This window comes from Scyliorhinus torazame, chromosome 5, assembly GCF_047496885.1.
Source record: "Scyliorhinus torazame isolate Kashiwa2021f chromosome 5, sScyTor2.1, whole genome shotgun sequence".
NCBI classification, from domain to species: domain Eukaryota; kingdom Metazoa; phylum Chordata; class Chondrichthyes; order Carcharhiniformes; family Scyliorhinidae; genus Scyliorhinus; species Scyliorhinus torazame.
Genome location: NC_092711.1, coordinates 87,200,385 through 87,221,962, shown reverse-complemented (window position 1 = coordinate 87,221,962; position 21,578 = coordinate 87,200,385). Strand labels below are relative to the sequence as shown.

The window sequence follows — 21,578 nt, the reverse complement described above, 5'->3', positions numbered from 1 at the left end:
TACTCGTATTCCAACTATCCAACTCATCAGACTCATTTGATTCTTCCCAACTTCCTTCTCTTCGTGAACCTCTGAAGGTAAAACATGATTTATATGTACCAACCTAATCTTTCCACTATGAAACATCTTAACAAAATATGTGCCAGACCCACATATTTTCATGACGCTTCCTGGTAGCCACTTCAAACACTTGTCATGTTCTTTCAACCTTAACTTTCTGGTTCAACTTAAGACTTGTTTCTCTCACTGTTGCTTCACAGCTCCAGGGTCCAAGGTTCAATTCCCGGCTTGGGCACTGTCTGTGCGGAGTTTGTATGTTCTCCCCGTGTCTGCGTGGGTTTCCTCCGGGTGCTCCGGTTTCCTCCCACAAGTCCTGAAAAATGTGCTGTTCGGTAATTTGGACATTCTGAATTCTGCCTTCATATACTCGAACAGGCGCCAGAATGTGTCGACTCGGACCTTTTCACAGTTACTTCATTAAAATGTTAATGTAAGCCTACTTTAAAGATTATTATTATTGTATTTACCACACTGTGTAAAAAAATATGGCTCAAGGACTGTGGTCTTCGGTTCAAATATCAATTGATCTAAAAATTGGATATCTTGGTGTGGTGTTTCAATCGAAATTCAATCAGAAACAACCCAGCATTCGTCACTGTGCAGAATGTGCTCTATCCTTAATGATCTATTGAGCTGCTCGCAGAAAAATACTTTTCACTGTACCTCGGTACACGTGACAATCAGCAAATCCAATCCAATCCAATCCTCGCCAGAGAACCGACGCGCAGGCGCAGCATGAAATTGTGAAATGAGCATGCACAGAAGCTGTGCTGCAGCTGCGGAGAGATAGTGATGAGGTCTCCGCAAATGATGAGAAACAGCAAGTTTTGGGAAGGTAATGGAGGGGGAAGAGTGGGTGGGAAGGCTTTGTAATTTCACAGTGGAAACGTTCAACCCATAGTAAGACCCTCCCAGTCCTGATTTTGCATCAAGTTAGGAAGTAATTTTGGTGCCGCCTTTCCCCTGCAAGGCCCCAGTTAATGGCCGCCATCTTTATGTGGGCCAGGGGGAAGGTCGGCGCATGCGCGCCCGCCATCTTTCACCAGGGCAATGAGCAGCCGTACGCGTGCGTGGCGAGAATGTTGTGGAATTCTATCCTGGACTGACAATGATGGATTGTGGAAACGCCTTTTACAGGGGACTAGAAGGGGAGGATTTACACGCAGCAAACATAAACCAAGAGAAATGTTTGTCTCTTCTCAATTTTTATTCCTGGATTGACGGATATTCCTTTTTTTATGGGACATCAGAAGAGCGGAATTTGAAGGAAATTCAGGGGTTATTGGGTTACGGGGATAGGGTGGAAGTGAGGGCTTAAGTGGGTCGGTGCAGACTCGATGGGCCAAATGGTCTCCTTCTGCACTGTATGTTTTATGTTCTATGAAATAGGGAACAACAATGTCATGGAGTGATTTGAAAAGAACAATGAGAATTGAAATAAAAATAGAAAACTCTAGATAAACTCAGCAGATCCGACAGCATCTGTGAAACGAAAAACACGCTTAATGTTTCGAGTCCATATGTCCCTTCCCAGAACTGAGAATTTTAAACTGAGTTGATTCAGTCAGTTCCTTTTCACAGCCTGCCTTTGTGTTTTTGTCGGTTCTCTCTCACTCTCTTTAGTTTTAAATCAATTTCACAGGGTGTTAGAAGGGGAGGATTTGAAGTCGTCCAACTCAAACCAAACATCACATCAGGATCTGACAGTCACCCAATTTATCGCAACCTGAATATCGGAATTTGAACATGGAAGGAAAAAGTATTGTTCACTCGGACTATCGACAAAGTTTCAGCCAAGCATCTGGCCTGTCGGAACATAAACTCAGTCACACTAGGGAGAAGCCATGGAAATGTGAGGATTGCGGGAAAGGATTTAATTACCCATCAGAGCCTTAAACTCATCGGCGCAATCAAACTGGAGAAAAACCATTTACCTGCTCCCAGTGTGGGAAGGGATTCACTCAGTCATCCACCCTGCTGAAACATGAGCAAGTTCACACTGATGAAAGACCTTTTAAATGCCCAGACTGTGGTAAATGCTTCAAAAGTTCTGGGAACCTGATGACCCATCAAAGTGTTCACACTGACGTGAGGCCGTTCACATGCGTTCATGTGGGGCTGGATTCAGACAAGCATGTCACCTCACTGTACACCAGCAAGTTCACACGATTGAGAGGCTATTCACCTGCTCCCAATGTGGGAAGCGATTCACTCGGTCATCCCACCTGCTCACACACCAGCACACTCACACTGGGGAGAGGCCATTCACCTGTTCTGAGTGTGGGAAGGGGTTTACTCAGTCGTCTGATCTGCAGTCACACCAGCTAGGTCACACTGATGAGAGATCTTTTAAATGTCCAGATTGCAGGAAGTGCTTTAATAGTTCAATGGGAACTGGTGCGCCATCAACGTGTTCACACTGACGAGAGACCGTTCAGGTGCTCTCATTGCGGAACTCGGTTCAGGCAAGCCTGTCATCTCACTGCACACCAGCGAATCCACACTGGAGTGAAGGCATTCACCTGCTTCGAGTGTGGGAAGGGATTCATCAATGCATCCAACCTGCTGACACACCAGCGTGTCCACACTGGGGAGAGGCCGTTCACTTGCTACGATTGTGGAAAGGGCTTCATTAAGTCATCCCACCTGCAGACACACCAGCGGGTCCACACTGGGGAGAGGCCGTTCACCTGCTCTGTGTGTGGGAAGAGTTTCACTCAGTCATCCACTCTGCTAAGACACCAGCGAGTCCACAATAAACTACAATGATTGGATTTTGCTGATAATCACATCCCAGATTCCACATGTTCATTTGATTGCATTTCTGCTGATGTTAATAAGCTCCATCCCATTCTCGGGTCTTGCTATTGTGGAAAAAAAGTCAAATAAACCAGGTTTTAGTGAAATATACAGTGTGTCTGGTGTTTCTAATATCTCAAACAAGTTAGCTCCTTTTGAAGAGCTCGCATCTCCCCATCTCCTACATCCTCAAATTCAACAACTGCGAGGAGCTCATAGAGTTTCTTCTCACAAAGACTGAGACAATCCAATCTTCGAAGATGTAACAAGCATCTGTATATTTAGATCTTGTCGATTGTCGTAAATCTGGACTTCTGGAAAGCATTTGATAAGATGCTGCACAGAAGGTTAATTCACAAGGAGAGATCACATGGGATTAGGGGTAATTTATTAGCTTAGATAGAAGACTGGCTAACGGACAGGAGACAGAGAGTCAGGATAAATGGGTCTTTTTCTGGATGGCAAGATGTAACTAGTGGGGTGTCACTGAGTTTGGTTCTTGGGCCCCAACTATTTACAATCTATATTAACAATTAGGAAACAGGGATAGAAGGTTCTCCAGCCAAATTTGCAGATGACACAAACATCGAACATACAGTACAGAAGGAGGCTATTCGGCGCATCAAGTCTGCACCGACCCACATTAAGCCCTCACTTCCACGCTATCCCCGTAACCCAATAACCCCTCCTAACCTTTTTGGACACTAAGGGCAATTTATCATGGCCAATCCACCTAACCTGCACATCTTTGGACTGTGGGAGAAAACCGGAGCACCCGGAGGAAACCCACGCAGACACAGGGCGAACGCGCAGACTCCGCACAGACAGTGACCCAGCGGGGAATCAAACCTGGGACCCTGGCCCTGTGAAGCCACAGTGCTATCCACTTGTGCTACCGTGCTGCCCAAATAGGTGAGACAGTAAGTTTTAATAAGGAAATAAGAACCTTACATATGGACATAGATAGGTTAGGAGAATAGGCCAAAATGTGGCAAATGGAGTTTAACATAGATACGTGTGAGGTCATGCATTTTGGTCGAAAAAATGGAAAGGCAACTTATTATCTAAATGGTTAAAGACTTTGGGGTGCTCCAATGCAGACAGATCTGGGTGTCCTTGTGCATGAGTCACAGAAAATGAACATGTAGGTGCAGCAGATAATAAGGAAAGCAAATGGAATGTTGGCATTTATAGCAAAAGGAATTGAGTACAAAGGTAAGGAAGTGTTGTTGCAACTATGCAAGACATTGGTATGACCACACCTGGAGCATTGTGCATAATTTTGGTCCCCTTATTTGAGGAAAGATGTAGTGGCATTGGAGGCAGTTCAGAGGAGGTTCACAAGATTTATTCCAGAGACGAGGGGGATGTCGTATGAGGAGAAATTGAATAGTTTAGGCCTATACTCTCTAGAGTTTAGAATAATGAGGGGAGATCAAATCGAGGTGTACAAGATGCTAAAAATATGGATAAAGTAGACGTGGAGCAGATGGTTCCTCTTGTGGGGCATTCTAAAACGAGAGGTCATAATCTTAGAATAAGAGGTAGCAAATTTCAAACAGATTTGAGGAGAAACTACTTCTAAAGGGTTGTGAATCTGTGGAATTTGCTACCCCAGAGTGCCGTGGACAGTGGATGCAGGGACAGTGAGTAAATTTAAGAAAGAGTTAGACAGATTTTTAATTGATAATGGGCGAATGGCCTAATTCTGCTCCTGTGTGTTATGAATTTATGAAGAGGCATCTGGATGGATACATGGGGCGGGATTCTCCCATCCCGCAGCAGAATGTCCACGTCGTCGTAAACGCCGTCGTGTTTTACGGCGGCGTGAACGGGCCACTGCCAGGAGTAATTCTGGCCCCTACAGGTGGCCAGCCCAGCGCTGGAGTGGTTCACGCTGCTCCAGCTGCCGATCCTGGTGCGAACTGTGCCCCACGGGATCCGCACATGCGCAGTGGCCTCTTTCAACACGGCGGTCCCGACGCAACATGGCACAGGAGTACAAGGGCTGGCGTGGAAGAAATGAGCTCCTCTCCCCCCTCCACGCTGAGTTCCACCGGCTGAGAGCAGATGTGGACGGCACTGGTGGGATTCAGTATTTTCACTACGGCTGCTCGGCCCATCCCGGGCTGAGAATCGGCAGGCCGACCGCGTAGAGCCGTCCGCGCTGGCCAACCACGCTGGCGCCAATGGCGCTGATTGTCCGCTCTGCGAAGAATCGCGTGCTGGCGTTGGTGGGGGGGGGGGGGGGGTGCGTGGCCCCGTCGCAGGGATTCTTCGGTCCGGCCCAGGTTCTGGAAGAATCCCGCCCAGGATAAGGGACTAAACCAGGTAAGGGCAGAAGCATTTTTTTAAGTTAGGGCATCATGACTCCATGGCTTGGAGTGTCGAAGGACCTGTCCCTGTGCTGTACTTTTCTTTGTTCTGGATTGTGGTGTCTGCCCTGGTATTCATGTGACTGAACAGATCTTTAAACACAAAGGGCAGGGCGTCCCGTGAGGTCGTGGATCCGGAGGGCAGGATTTGTTTATTTTTCTTTCTTTCTCTGCTTCACAAATAAGACCTTGGGTCTCAAAGGGTAATGCAGTTTGATGGACAGGTTGTCTGTATTCTGAACAATGGGTAACAAGCTCCGCCCAGTCATTCAAAACATTGCCCCCAAGAAAGATGGCGATCGCGCATGCGTCTTGCTGCATGTTGTCCCCAATAAAGATGGTGACCGTTAACGCTGCGGCCACCAGTCCCGTTCGTGGTAAATGGACCCGGTTTGTCCGCTTTTTTGCCTTTCGGTTTACACAACATGTTTGAGAAATCTCCGATCCTTCTCACCTTCCGTACCAATATTCTCTCTTCGCGTGTGCGAATTCGCCAGAGAAGTGCCTGTCAATCGCCATTACTTGCAGTGCGCATGCTTTAGTTGCATCCCTCATTCACTCTGATTGGTTGGAGGACCGGCCACTCCCGCCCGCTCTCCCTATTGGTCCGGAGCTGCCGTCAATCACCTCCGGGGCATTGAGAGCGAGAGCATGCGCAGTCCGGCTGCGGGGCTCAATATTAGCGCGCAGGCGCAGCGTCAAAGAGCTTGGAGTATGCGCAGTGTGATTGATGTCTCGGGCCTTGTTTGTGCCGAAGAAGCGGAGTCAGCGGGTGGGAGGAATTGGACTTTGTGGATCCGCAAACCCTTCACAATCATTGTCTGTGCTGAGAGTGGAGACATGAAATGGTGGAGATAGTGAGAAGGGTTTGGATTTCAGCCCAGGAAGGAGGGAGAGTGTGTGGGACGGGATTTACAGATTTGGGGGGAACAAGAGAAGGAAAAATGTTCCAGAGAAACTAGAATTGTCTGTTCAGAATTAGTTTTGCTTTTCCAGGGTATTAGAAGAGGAGGATTTACAGACTGAAATTCACATCAAGATCTGACACAGCCACCTGATTCATCAGGACCTAAATACTGTTGTCATTTACAGTGGGAGGAGAAATGTTTGTTCTGTCTTTGAATGAAAATTTCAAACATCAGTGTGACTGGGAAAGCACCAAGACACTCACACATTGAGTGAGAGTGTTTCAGTGAACTGACTGTGGAAAGAGCTCTCACAGCCTGAAAAAACATCACCATTCACAGTGGGGACAAACCGTACATGAGCTCTGTGTGTGAATGAAGCTTCAACTGATTGTACAAACTGGAGAGACACAAGGATACCAGCACTATGGAGAAACCGTGGAAATGTGGGGACTGTGGGAAGGGATTCAATTATCCATCTCGGCTGGAAACTCATCGACGCAGTCACATTGGGGCTAACAAAATGGAGAAACCATGGAAATGCGATGATTGTGGTAAAGGATTCAATTATCCATACCTGCTGGAATACCATCGACAGAGTCACACTGGGAAGAAGCCATTCATCTGTTCCGAGTGTGGGAAGGGATTCACAACATCATCCCACCTGCTGTCACACCAGCGTATTCACACAGAGGAGAGACCGTTCAGCTGCTTTACCTGTGGAAAGAGGTTCTCATGTTCATCCAACCTCAATGCACATCAACGAGTTCACACTGGGGGGAAGTCGTTCACCTGTTCCTTGTGTGGGAAGAATTTCGCTGGTCCATCCGGTCTTTGGTCACACCAGCAAATTCACAGAGGGGTGAAGCCGTTCACCTGTTCTGTGTGTGGGAAGGGCTTCACTCTGTCATCCAACCTGCTGTCACACCAGAGAATTCATACTGAGGAGAGGCCGTTCAGTTGCACTTCCTGTGGAAAGAGGTTCAGGTCTTCATCCAACCTCCGTGCACACAAGCGGGTTCACACTGGAGAGAGGCCATTCACCTGCTCCATGTGTGGGAATGAATTCACTAATTCATCCAGCCTCCAGTCACACCAGCGAATTCACACAGAGGAGAAGCCATTCATTTGCACATACTGTGGAAAGAGTTTCAGGCAGTTATCAATCCTCACTGCACATCAGCGCACTCACACTGGAGAGAGACCATTCACTTGCTCCGAGTGTGGGAAGGGATTTACTCAGTCTGGCAGCCTGCATTTACACAAGCGCACTCACACCGGGGAAAGGCCGTTCACCTGCTCTGAGTGTGGGAAGGGATACACTCGGTCATCCCACCTGCTGACACACCAGCGAGTTCACAACTGTCTGCAGTGTTTGGATTCTGCTGTTAAGCACATCCAGGATTGATAATCTGACAATATTTGGTTTGTTTCTGCTGACATTAACAATCCCTATAACTGGCTGGAGTTTAATATTCTGGATCTGTCACTGATTTTCAGGATGTGGAGATGCCGGCGTTGGACTGGGGTGAGCACAGTACGAAGTCTTACAACACCAGGTTAAAGTCCAACAGGTTTGTTTCGATGTCACTAGCTTTTGGAGCGCTGCTCCTTCCTCCGGTGAATGAAGAGGTCTGTTCCAGAAACACATATATAGACAAATTCAAAGATGCCAAACAATGCTAGGAATGCGAGCATTAGCAGGTGATTAAATCTTTACAGATCCAGAGATGGGGTAACCCCAGGTTAAAGAGGTGTGAATTGTCTCAAGCCAGGACAGTTGGTAGGATTTCGCAGGCCAGATGGTGGGGGATGAATGTAATGCGACATGAATCCCAGGTCCCGGTTGAGGCCGCACTCATGTGTGCGGAACTTGGCTATAAGTTCCTGGTACCCTGAGAGCCCCGCCCCTCATTCACTGATTGGTTGGAGGACAAGCTGTTTCCGTTAGTCATTTTGCTACCCCCTATTGGTCAGGAGCTGCCGTCAATCATTGCCTGGGCATTGTGAGGTGTCAGGTGAGAGGTCAGTGTTAGCACTGGGACTGCGGCGCCGAGGACCCGGGTTCGATCCATGTGGAGTTTGCATATTCTCCCCGTGTCTGCGTGGGTCTGACCCTTGGCTATAAGCCCTGATTTTCAGGGCTGCAAAGTTCCATTTAAAGAGCACCATCTGTGATTTTTTTGCTTTAATTCAGGAACTTGTTGATAATAAATTTATGAACTTTTCCTTCAGCACAAAATGGATCTTTAGTGCAAACTCTACAATTCACTGTCTCTGGGTAAAGTTGAGCAAATGACCACAGGCTGACTGGTTGTGATTTAACCTGAGGCACACCTCTGGCGAGGAGCAAGGTTGAGAAGGCAGGCCTTCATGAATAACCTTGACTGATGCCCTTGCTCTGCATTACAGACCAGCTGTCTAGCCAAGTGAGCTAAACTAGCAATACTATGGCTAAGATTCCACTGATTAACATCACCAATTAGAAACTGGTGATTAATCCTTGCTGACAATTCTTACTGACTGACACATTCTTCACAGTGACACCTCCACTATCAAAGTAAATTCTCAAGGAACTTAAAAGAACTTAAAGTCACTTATGAGCACTGAAATTAAAATTGCTGAAAAGAGAAATGTTGCTGAAGCTTTTCATTTTGTACTTATCAGGACAAACAGAAAAATGCCAAATTTCAAATGATCACAATTAATACAACAGGCGTCAAGAGGGCTGATTGGTTTGCAAGTGCACTCTGATTGGCTGAAACATTGATGTTGAGAAATCAACAGAAAACTACAGGTTCCTTGAGCTTCCGAGTAATTCAAAAAAAGTTGCAAGTCTTGATCATATTCCAGAGAACTGGTGCCTGCATATGAAAGTATGTCGCTTTTAGCAAAATAAAATGAGTCCTGTTACGAGCTGGACTGATTATCTTAAATTGATTGTCAGTGTAGCTATTAGCGCACTTAGGATTGTGCAGATCAATGGCAATTTTTATTGCGCTTTAAAAAAATAACTTTGGAGAACCCAAAGTTTTCCAATTAAGGGGCAATTTAACATGGCCAATTCACCTACCTTGCACATCTTTTTGGGTTGTGGGGGTCAGACCCACGCAGACACGGGGAGAATATGCAAACTCCACACGGATCGAACCCGGGTCCTCGGCGCCGCAGTCCCAGTGCTAACACTGACCTCTCACCTGACATCTCACAATGCCCAGGCAATGATTGACGGCAGCTCCTGACCAATAGGGGGTAGCAAAATGACTAACGGAAACAGCTTGTCCTCCAACCAATCAGTGAATGAGGGGCGGGACTCTCAGGGTACCAGATCTGCAGAGAAGCGACCACACAGGCGCACGTGCCAACTCAAAAAAAGGTTTCTCTCCTCAATTTCTAACCTGGATGCATCGTAATGATTTTTGTAAACCGAGATTACAGCTATCGGGTAAAAATTAAACAGATTGGGCCTTATTTTCTTGAAAAAACAAATAATTGAGTAGTGACCTGATACAAAGCTTTAAAACGATCTGTGAGTTGGACAGGGGAGAGGTGGAGCGGATGCTGCCAATTGTAAAGGAGTCGCAAACTGGGAGCCAGGAATAAACATGGGCGGCACAGTGGTTAGCACTGAGAAACGGTGCGGGATTCGTCGGTTTCGTGCTTAACACCGAGGAGGCTGACAAGCACTGTTGCTTCACAGCGCCAGGGTCCCAGGTTAAATTCCTGCTTGGGTCACTGTGTGGAGTCTGCATGTTCTCCCCGTGTCGGTGTGGGTTTCCTCCGAATGCTCGGGTTTCCTCTCACAAGTCCTGAAAGATGTGTTTGTTGGATGAATTGGACATTGTGAATTTTCCCTCTGTGAACCTGAACAGGTGCCGGAGTGTGGTGACTAGGGGTTTTTCACAGTCACTTCATTGCATAAGCCTACTTGTGATAATAAAGATTATTATTATTGTAAACTAGGTCATAAATACAAGAGAGTTACTAATAAGTCCAAGAGGGAGATATAGACACATTTCTTCATTCACTGGATTAGAATGTGCAACTTGTTACCAGGGAAGGAGTTGTGGAAAGTGCTGGGATATTTCCAAAAGGAAATGGGACAAGCACATGAGAAAAGGGAATGGAAAGATCAGCTGACAGGCTGAGATGAGGTGGATAGAATGGAAGGAGATGTGTCGAGTATAATCAGCAGCAGAACAGTTGGACCAACTGGCCTGTTCATTGTAGAATCTAAGTAATTCAATGTAAACGTCTTTTACACAATATGAGGATTGCAGATGGGAAATTCAAACCAAACATCATGTAAGTCCTGACAGTCTATCGATTCATCAGGAGTTGAAAATCATCGGCCTTTCAATGTGGAAGGAGAAATGTTTGTCCTGACTAAAAGAAAAGATTGCAAACATCAGTGCGACTGGAAAAGCACTGAGGCATATACACACTGAGTGACTCTTCCAGCGAACTGACTGTGCAAAGAACTTTAACCAGCCACAGAGTCTGAAAACATATTGCACCATTTACATCAGGAAGAGACCGTACTCAGGCTGTGTGTGGACCAGGCTTCACATCAGGAAGTGACCGTACTCAGGCTGTGTGTGTGGACCAGGCTTCACATCAGGAAGAGACCATACTCAGGCTGTGTGTGTGGACCAGGTTTCACATCAGGAAGAGACCGTACTCAGGCTGTGTGTGTGGCCCAGGCTCCACATCAGGAAGTGACCGTACTCAGGCTGTGTGTGTGGACCAGGTTTCACATCAGGAAGAGACCGTACTCAGGCTGTGTGTGTGGACCAGGTTTCACATCAGGAAGAGACCGTACTCAGGCTGTGTGTGTGGACCAGGCTCCACATCAGGAAGAGACCGTACTCAGGCTGTGTGTGTGGCCCAGGCTCCACATCAGGAAGTGACCGTACTCAGGCTGTGTGTGAGGACCAGGTTTCACATCAGGAAGAGACCGTACTCAGGCTGTGTGTGTGGACCAGGTTTCACATCAGGAAGAGACCGTACTCAGGCTGTGTGTGTGGACCAGGCTCCACATCAGGAAGTGACCGTACTCAGGCTGTGTGTGTGGACCAGGTTTCACATCAGGAAGAGACCGTACTCAGGCTGTGTGTGTGGCCCAGGCTCCACATCAGGAAGTGACCGTACTCAGGCTGTGTGTGTGGACCAGGTTTCACATCAGGAAGAGACCGTACTCAGGCTGTGTGTGTGGACCAGGTTTCACATCAGGAAGAGACCGTACTCAGGCTGTGTGTGTGGACCAGGCTCCACATCAGGAAGTGACCGTACTCAGGCTGTGTGTGTGGACCAGGCTTCACATCAGGAAGAGACCGTACTCAGGCTGTGTGTGTGGACCAGGTTTCACATCAGGAAGAGACCGTACTCAGGCTGTGTGTGTGGCCCAGGCTCCACATCAGGAAGAGACCGTACTCAGGCTGTGTGTGTGGACCAGGTTTCACATCAGGAAGTGACTGTACTCAGGCTGTGTGTGTGGACCAGGCTTCACATCAGGAAGTGACCGTACTCAGGCTGTGTGTGTGGACCAGGCTTCACATCTGGAAGAGACCGTACTCAGGCTGTGTGTGTGGACCAGGTTTCACATCAGGAAGTGACCGTACTCAGGCTGTGTGTGTGGACCAGGTTTCACATCAGGAAGAGACCGTACTCAGGCTGTGTGTGTGGCCCAGGCTCCACATCAGGAAGAGACCGTACTCAGGCTGTGTGTGTGGACCAGGTTTCACATCAGGAAGTGACTGTACTCAGGCTGTGTGTGTGGACCAGGCTCCACATCAGGAAGAGACCGTACTCAGGCTGTGTGTGTGGGGACCAGGCTCCACATCAGGAAGAGACCGTACTCAGGCTGTGTGTGTGGACCAGGTTTCACATCAGGAAGAGACCGTACTCAGGCTGTGTGTGTGGACCAGGCTCCACATCAGGAAGTGACCGTACTCAGGCTGTGTGTGTGGACCAGGCTTCACATCAGGAAGAGACCGTACTCAGGCTGTGTGTGTGGGGACCAGGCTCCACATCAGGAAGAGACCGTACTCAGGCTGTGTGTGTGGACCAGGTTTCACATCAGGAAGAGACCGTACTCAGGCTGTGTGTGTGGACCAGGTTTCACATCAGGAAGAGACCGTACTCAGGCTGTGTGTGTGGACCAGGCTCCACATCAGGAAGTGACCGTACTCAGGCTGTGTGTGTGGACCAGGTTTCACATCAGGAAGTGACCGTACTCAGGCTGTGTGTGTGGACCAGGTTTCACATCAGGAAGTGACCGTGCTCAGGCTGTGTGTGTGGACCAGGTTTCACATCAGGAATAGACCGTACTCAGGCTGTGTGTGTGGACCAGGTTTCACACCAGGAAGAGACCGTACTCAGGCTGTGTGTGTGGCCCAGGCTCCACATCAGGAAGTGACCCTACTCAGGCTGTGTGTGTGGACCAGGTTTCACATCAGGAAGAGACCGTACTCAGGCTGTGTGTGTGGACCAGGCTCCACATCAGGAAGAGACTGTACTCGGGCTGTGTGTGTGGACCAGGTTTCACAGCAGGAAGTGACCGTGCTCAGGCTGTGTGTGTGGACCAGGCTTCACATCAGGAAGAGACTGTACTCGGGCTGTGTGTGTGGACCAGGTTTCACATCAGGAAGAGACCGTGCTCAGGCTGTGTGTGTGGACCAGGTTTCACATCAGGAAGTGACCGTACTCAGGCTGTGTGTGTGGACCAGGCTTCACATCAGGAAGTGACCGTACTCAGGCTGTGTGGACCAGGCTTCACATCAGGAAGAGACCGTACTCAGGCTGTGTGTGTGGACCAGGTTTCACATCAGGAAGTGACCGTACTCAGGCTGTGTGTGTGGACCAGGCTCCACATCAGGAAGTGACCGTACTCAGGCTGTGTGTGTGGACCAGGTTTCACATCAGGAAGAGACCGTACTCAGGCTGTGTGTGTGGACCAGGCTCCACATCAGGAAGGGACCGTACTCAGGCTGTGTGTGAGGACCAGGTTTCACATGAGGACGTGACCGTACTCAGGCTGTGTGTGTGGACCAGGTTTCACATCAGGAAGAGACCGTACTCAGGCTGTGTGTGGACCAGGTTTCACATCAGGAAGTGACCATACTCAGGCTGTGTGTGTGGACCAGGCTTCACATCAGGAAGAGACCGTACTCAGGCTGTGTGTGTGGACCAGGTTTCACATCAGGAAGTGACCATACTCAGGCTGTGTGTGTGGACCAGGCTTCACATCAGGAAGAGACCGTACTCAGGCTGTGTGTGTGGACCAGGCTTCAACTCACCATCCAACACAGACAGTTAGAAGGACACCGGCACCATGGAGAAACTGTGGAAATGTGGGGACTGTGGGAAAGGATTCAATTCTCTATCTGAAGTGGAACCAGACCAGGACCAGAGTAGCAGGTTTATGAGAATAACATAATCTCCAAGTTCCCCCCCAACTCATACACTGTCCTGACCTCTCTGATATCTAGTGCTGCATGAACAGAAATTTCCTCCAATTAAATATTGGAAAGACTGAAGCCATTGTCTTCAGTTCCTGCTTCAACCCTAGCTGCCAACTCCATCCCTTTCCCCAGCAACTTTCTGAAGCTGAATAGAATGGTTGAGAGCCTTGGTGTCATATCTGACCAGAGATGGGATTCCGGTTGGGGCTATGCCTGGGTAGGTCGCACGTTCGGCAGCTCCTGCCGTGAACGGACTTTTGGGCCCTTCTAAGGAGCCCCAGCGGCACTTGGACGATGATTCCCGGTGTGGGAAGGCAGCAGTGAGGTTCCCCCAGCACTGTATGGAGTGGACCAGGAGCGGAGTGGTCAAAAAAGTGGCATTAGAGAAGAGAGGAGAACGGGTGAGAAAAAGCAAGATGGTGGCGGGCGGAGACCAGGCAGCATGGGCTCAGTGGTCTCGGGAGCCGCAAGAGTTTCGGAGAAGCTGCTTTGCGGAATTGAAGGCGGAGATGTTGGCCCCGATGAGGTTGTCGATTGAAAGGCTGGTGGAGACCCAGAGGATGCAGGGGACAGCGATTAAGGAGGTGCAGCAAAAGGCCTCCGAGGACGAGATCCTGGGCCTGGCGGTGAAAGTGGAGGCGCACGAGGCGTTGCATAAAAAAATGGCAGAAGAAATTTGAGGATCTGGAGAACAGGTCGAGGAGGAAGAATCTGCGGATTCTGGGTCTCCCTGAAGGTGTGGAGGGGTTGGATGTTGGGGCGTATGTGGCTACGATGCTGGGTACGCTGATGGGTGCGGGAGCCTTCGCGAGGCCCCTGGAGCTGGATGGGGCGCACAGAGTCCTGGCGAGGAGGCCGAGGGTGAATGAGCCGCCGAGGGCTGTGGTGGTGAGGTTTCACCGTTTCACCGACAGGGAGTGTGTCTTGAGATGGGCGAAGAAGGAGCGGAGCAGCAGGTGGGAGAATGCTGAAATCCGCATTTACCAGGACTGGAGTGCAGAGCTGGCCAAGAAGAGGGCAGGATTCAACCGGGCCAAGGCGGTTCTCCACGGAAAGGGGGTGAAGTTCAGCCTGTTGCAGCCAGCGCAGCTATGGGTCACGTATCAGGACCGACAGCACTACTTTGATACACCGGTCGAGGCGTGGCCCTTTATCAAAAATGAGATGCTGGACTCAAATTAGTGGTTTGTAGCATGCTATGGGGGATGTTGGGGAGTGGGAGAGGGCGATATTTGTGTTTTTTCTGTATGTGTGCTGGTTTGGGAAGGGTTGTTCCCCGCGTTCAATGGGGAGGGGGCGTTCCCCGCGTTCGATGGGGGTGGGGGGGGGAGTGTGTGCTGGAGGCCCTGGGCCTTTGGGGAATGGGGCGAGGTTGCAGGAGAAAGGAGCTGCGCCATAGGGGGCGGGGTCGGCCCAGGCAGGGATCGTAGGCTTTTACCCACGGAAAGGGGGGGCGGGGCCTGATGCGGGGGGGCGTCACTGGACTGGAGTACACATTGGTTTGTAGGGGGAGTGGAGGGGGGGACTTGAGCCGCCCCTTTGGTGGGGGACTTTGAGGGGGAATCCAACAGGAGGATCGGTGGCAGAGGCGTGAGTGGCCGGGGTCAGCAGGAGTCAGCTGACTTATGGGAGTGCAGTGGGGGGAGCAGGGGGGTTAAGCAATTGCTTGGCTGGGGGATGGGCACGTGGCCGGCCTAAAAGAGGAGATGGCTAGTTGGCAGGGGGGGGGGGGGGTGGTCATCCGAGGGGGTAGTCCCCCGATCCGACTGATCACGTGGAACGTGAGAGGCTTGAATGGGCCGGTCAAGAGGGCCCGGGTGTTTGCGCACTTAAAGGGACTAAAGGCAGACGTAGCCATGTTACAGGAGATGCACCTGAAGGTTGCGGATCAGACCAGGCTGAGGAAGGGATGGGTGGGGCAGGTCTTTCATTCTGGGCTGGATGCGAAGAACAGGGGGGGTCGCAATCTTGGTGAGCAAATGGGTGACTTTTGAGGCGGCGGGTATTGTGACGAATAAGGGGGGCCGATATGTGATGGTGAGTGGTAGGCTGCAGGGGGCTCGGGTGGTGCTGGTGAATGTGTATGCTCCAAACTGGGACGATGCAGGGTTCATGAAGCGCATGCTGCGCCGGATTCCAGATCTGGTGGCAGGTAATCTGGTAATGGGGGGGACTTCAACACGGTACTGGACCCGGCACTGGATCGGTCTAGGTAGAGGTCGGGTAAGAGGCCCGCTGCGGCCAAGGTCCTGAAGGGGTTTATGGATCAGGTGGGGGGAGTGGATCCGTGGTGGTTTGCCAGGTCAAACTCCTTGTTCTCTCATGTGCACAAGGCCTACTCGCGAATAGACTTTTTCGTGGTAAGCAGGGCGCCGCTCCCGAGAGTGGAGGGGACGGAGTATTCGGCCATTGCGATTTCGGATCACGTCCCGCACTGGGTGGAGCTGTAGTTGGGGTGGGCGAGGGGCCAGAGTGGCGCATGGATGTGGGACTGCTGGCAAACGAGGAGGTTTGTGGGCGGGTTCGGGGGTGCATCCAAAGATATGTGGAGGCCAATGATAATGGGGAGGATTCGGTGAGTGTGGTCTGGGAGGCGCTGAAGGCAGTGGTCAGGGGGGAGCTAATTTCAATCAAGGCCCACAGGGAGGAGGGAGCGGATGGAGAGGGAGAGACTGGTAGGGGAGATACTGAGGGTGGATAGGAGGTATGCGGAATCCCCCGAGGAGGGGCTGTTGAAGGAGCGCCAGAGCCGCCAAATGGAGTTTGACTTGCTGACCACGGAGAAAGCTGACGTCCAGTGGAGGAGGGTACAGGGAGCAGTGTATGAGTATGGGGAGAAGTCGGGTCGGATGTTGGCACATCAGCTGCGAAGGAGGGAGGCGGCTAGAGAGATGGGGGAATCAGGGATGGGGGCGGGAACACGGTGTGGAGTCCAGCTAAAATAAACGAGGTCTTTAGGGACTTTTATGGTAACAGAACCCCCTTGGGGGGGGGGGGAGGATGCGGCAGTTCCTGGACCAACTGAGGTTTCCAAGGGTGGAGGAGGGGCGAGTAGAGGGTTTTGGGGCCCCGATCGAGATGGAGGAGCTAGTTAAGGGGTTGGGGAGTATGCAGGCGGGCAAGGCCCCGGGACCGGATGGGTTCCCAGTTGAGTTCTACAGGAAGTTCTTTGAACTGTTGGCCCCATTGCTGCTGAGAACCTTTAATGAGACGAAGGAAAAGTGGATTTGTCCCCCGACGATGTCGCAGGCTTCGACCTCGCTTATCCTCAAGCGGGACAAGCACCCGCTGCAGTGTGGCTCGTATAGGCCGATTTTGCTCCTCAATGTAGATGCCAAGTTGTTGGTGGAGGTCTTGGCCACCAGGATTGAGGATTGTGTCCCAGGAGTGATACTTGAGGATCAGACGGGGTTTGTGAAGGGCAGGCAGCTGAACACGAATGTGCGGAGGCTCCTGAATGTGATTATGATGCCCACAGAGGGGGGTGATGCAGAAGTGGTAGCGGCAATGGACGCGGAGAAAGCCTTTGACCGGGTGGAGTGGGAGTATCTGTGGGAGGTGTTAGGTAGGTTTGGGTTCGGGGAGGAGTTCATAGGGTGGGTTGAATTGTTGTACCAGACACCGGTGGCAAGTGTTTTTTTAAAAAAATATTTTATTAAAAATTTTTGGTCAACCAACACAGTACATTGTGCATCCTTTACACAATATTATAACAACACAAATAACAATGACCTATTTTATAAACAGAAAATGAATAAATAATAATTAACAAAAATGAAAACTAACCCTAATTGGCAACTGCCTTATCACAAGTAACACTCTCCAAAAATATAATTTAACAGTCCAATATATAATTATCTGCAGCAACGACCTATACATATGATACAGTATATATTAACAACCCTGAGAGTCCTTCTGGTTCGTCCTCCCCCCCCCTCCCCCCCCACCCCCCACCCCTACCCCCCCCCCCCCCCCACCCCCCCACCCCCCGATCCTGGGCTGCTGCTGCTGCCTTCTTTTTTCCCATTCCATCTATCTTTCTGCGAGGTATTCGACGAACGGTTGCCACCGCCTGGTGAACCCTTGAGCCGACCCCCTTAGGACGAACTTAATCCGCTCTAACTTTATAAACCCTGCCATGTCATTTATCCAGGTCTCCACCCCCGGGGGCTTGGCTTCTTTCCACATTAACAATATCCTGCGCCGGGCTACTAGGGACGCAAAGGCCGAAACATCGGCCTCTCTCGCCTCCTGCACTCCCGGCTCTTGTGCAACCCCAAATATAGCCAACCCCCAGCTTGGTTCGACCCGGACCCCTACTACTTTTGAAAGCACCTTTGTCACCCCCATCCAAAACCCCTGTAGTGCCAAGCATGAACAAAACATATGGGTATGATTCGCTGGGCTTCTCGAGCACCTCGCACACCTATCCACCACCCCAAAAAATTTACTGAGCCGTGCTCCAGTCATATGCACCCTGTGTAATACCTTAAACTGAATCAGGCTTAGCCTGGCACACGAGGACGACGAGTTTACCCTGCTTAGGGCATCTGCCCACAGCCCCTCCTCGATCTCCTCCCCCAGCTCTTCTTCCCATTTCCCTTTTAGTTCATCTACCATAGTCTCCCCTTCGTCCCTCATTTCCCTATATATATCTGACACCTTACCATCCCCCACCCATGTCTTTGAGATCACTCTGTCCTGCACCTCTTGTGTCGGGAGCTGCGGGAATTCCCTCACCTGTTGCCTCGCAAAAGCCCTCAGTTGCATATACCGGAATGCATCCCCTTGGGGCAACCCATATTTCTCAGTCAGCGCTCCCAGACTCGCGAACTTCCCATCCACAAACAGATCTTTCAGTTGCGTTATTCCTGCTCTTTGCCACATTCCATATCCCCCATCCATTCCCCCGGGGCAAACCTATGGTTGTTTCTTATCGGGGACCCCCCCCAAGGCTCCAGTCTTTCCCCTATGCCGTCTCCACTGTCCCCAAATCTTCAGTGTAGCCACCACCACCGGGCTTGTGGTGTAGTTCCTCGGTGAGAACGGCAATGGGGCTGTCACCATAGCCTGTAGGCTAGTCCCCCTACACGACGCCCTCTCTAATCTCTTCCACGCCGCTCCCTCCTCCTCTCCCATCCACTTACTCACCATTGAAATATTAGCGGCCCAATAATACTCACTTAGGCTCGGTAGTGCCAGCCCCCCCCCCCCCCTATCCCTGCTACGCTGTAAGAATCCCTTTCTCACTCTCGGGGTCACCACTTCTTCTACCTCGATCTGTGCTCCCAGTCCCACCCTTTCCTGCTCTTCCACCTTGGGAAATTCCAGCCGATCCAAAAAGCCCATCATTCTCTCCCTCCCATCCGGGGGTTGAGCTTCATATAATTTTTTATAAAATGTCTTGAACACTCCATTCACTCTCACCGCTCCATCTCTCCTTCCTCATCCCTCACTCCCCCTATTTCCCTCGCTGCTCCCCTTTTCCTCAATTGGTGTGCCAGCAACCTGCTCGCCTTCTCCCCATATTCGTACTGTACACCCTGTACCTTCCTCCATTGTGCCTCTGCAGTGCCCGTAGTCAGCAAGTCAAATTCGACATGTAGCCGTTGCCTTTCCCTGTACAGTCCCTCCTCCGGTGCTTCCGCATATTGTCTGTCCTCCCTCAAAAGTTCTTGCAGCAACCGCTCCCGTTCCTTACTCTCCTGCTTCCCTTTATGTGTCCTTATTGATATCAGCTCCCCCCTAACCACCGCCTTCAACGCCTCCCAGACCACTCCCACCTGAACCTCCCCATTGTCATTGAGTTCCAAGTACTTTTCAATGCACCCCCTCACCCTTAGACACACCCCTTCATCTGCCATTAGTCCCATGTCCATTCTCCAGGGTGGGCACCCTCCTGTTTGCTCCCCTATCTCCAAGTCCACCCAGTGTGGAGCGTGATCCGAAATGGCTATAGCCGTATACTCCGTTCCCCTCACCTTCGGGATCAACGCCCTTCCCAGCACAAAAAAGTCTATTCGCGAGTAGACTTTATGGACATAGGAGAAAAACGAGAACTCCTTACTCCTAGGTCTGCTAAATCTCCACGGGTCTACACCTCCCATCTGCTCCATAAAATCTTTAAGTACCTTGGCTGCTGCAGGCCTCCTTCCAGTCCTGGACTTCGACCTATCCAGCCCTGGTTCCAACACCGTATTAAAATCCCCCCCCATTATCAGCTTTCCCATCTCTAGGTCCGGAATGCGTCCTAGCATCCGCCTCATAAAATTGGCATCATCCCAGTGCGGGGCATATACGTTTGCCAAAACCACCGTCTCCCCCTGTAGTTTGCCACTCACCATCACGTATCTGCCCCCGTTATCCGCCACTATAGTCTTTGCCTCGAACATTACCCGCTTCCCCACTAATATAGCCACCCCCCTGTTTTTCGCATCAAGCCCCGAATGGAACACCTGCCCCACCCATCCTTTGCGTAGCCTAACCTGGTCTATCAGTTTCAGGTGCATTTCCTGTAACATAACCACATCTGCCTTAAGTTTCTTAAGGTGTGCGAGTACCCGTGCCCTCTTTATCGGCCCGTTCAGCCCTCTCACGTTCCACGTGATCAGCCGGGTTGGGGGGCTTCCTACCCACCCCCCCCTTGTCGATTAGCCATCCCCTTTTTCCACCTCCTCACCCGGTTCCCACGCAGCTGTATCTCCCCCAGGCGGTGCCCCCCCGCCCATCCCCTCCCATACCAGCTCCCCCCTCTCCCCAGCAGCAGCAACCCAGTAATTCCCCCCTCCCACCCTCCCCCCCCCACCCCCCGCTAGAGTAATTACTCCCCCCATGTTGCTCCCAGAAGTCAGCAAACTCTGGCCGACCTCGGCTTCCCCCCATGACCTCGGCTCGCACCGCGCGACGCCCCCTCCTTCCTGCTTCTCTATTCCCGCCATGATTATCATAGCGCGGGAACCAAGCCCGCGCTTCTCCCTTGGCCCCGCCCCCAATGGCCAACGCCCCATCTCCTCCACCTCCCCTCCTCCCCCCATCACCACCTGTGGAAGAGAGAAAAGTTACCACATCGCAGGATTAGTACATAAAACTCCTCTTTCCCCCCTTTTTAACCCCCCTCTTCGCCCCCCACATTCGCCCCACCACTTTGTTCAAACGTTCTTTTTAATAACCCGCTCATTCCAGTTTTTCTTCCACAATAAAAGTCCACGCTTCATCCGCCGTTTCAAAGTAGTGGTGCCTCCCTCGATATGTGACCCAGCGTCTTGCCGGTTGCAGCATTCCAAATTTTATCTTCTTTTTATGAAGCACCGCCTTGGCCCGATTAAAGCTCACCCTCCTTCTCGCCACCTCCGCACTCCAGTCGTGATAAACGTGGATCACCGCGTTCTCCCATTTACTGCTCCGAGTTTTCTTTGCCCATCTAAGGACCATTTCTTTATCCTTAAAACGGAGGAATCTCACCACTATGGCTCTGGGAATTTCTCCTGCTCTCGGTCCTCGCGCCATCACTCGGTATGCTCCCTCCACCTCCAACGGACCCGCCGGGGCCTCCGCTCCCATTAACGAGTGCAGCATCGTGCTCACATATGCCCCGACGTCCGCTCCCTCCACACCTTCAGGAAGACCAAGAATCCTCAGGTTGTTCCTCCTTGCATTGTTCTCCAGTGCCTCCAACCTTTCCACACATCGTTTCTGATGTGCCTCATGCATCTCCGTCTTCACCACCAGGCCCTGTATGTCGTCCTCATTCTCGGCTGCCTTTGCCTTCACGACCCGAAGCTCCCGCTCCTGGGTCTTTTGTTCCTCCTTTAGCCCTTCGATCGCCTGTAGTATCGGGGCCAACAGCTCTTTCTTCATTTCCTTTTTGAGCTCTTCCACACAGCATTTCAAGAACTCTTGTTGTTCAGGGCCCCATGTTAAACTGCCACCTTCCGACGCCATCTTGGTTTTTGCTTGCCTTCCTTGCTGCTGTTCTA

At 50.9% G+C, this 21,578-nt stretch overlaps 1 protein-coding gene and 1 long non-coding RNA gene across 2 annotated transcripts; both read left to right on the top strand.

Moving 5' to 3' along the window:
• The first annotated feature begins 261 nt into the window (after positions 1–261).
• On the top strand, positions 262–2,968 carry LOC140418801 (uncharacterized). Its single transcript, XR_011945344.1, has 2 exons — positions 262–490; positions 1,703–2,968. It is a non-coding gene; the product is annotated as an uncharacterized lncRNA (long non-coding RNA).
• Positions 2,969–6,162: 3,194 nt separating this feature from the next.
• Positions 6,163–9,055, top strand: LOC140418800 (uncharacterized). The gene has a single exon (XM_072502407.1). The coding sequence runs from the start codon at positions 6,567–6,569 to the stop codon at positions 7,545–7,547; it is 981 nt and encodes a 326-aa protein (XP_072358508.1). The 5' UTR covers positions 6,163–6,566; the 3' UTR covers positions 7,548–9,055.
• The last annotated feature ends 12,523 nt before the right edge of the window (positions 9,056–21,578 follow it).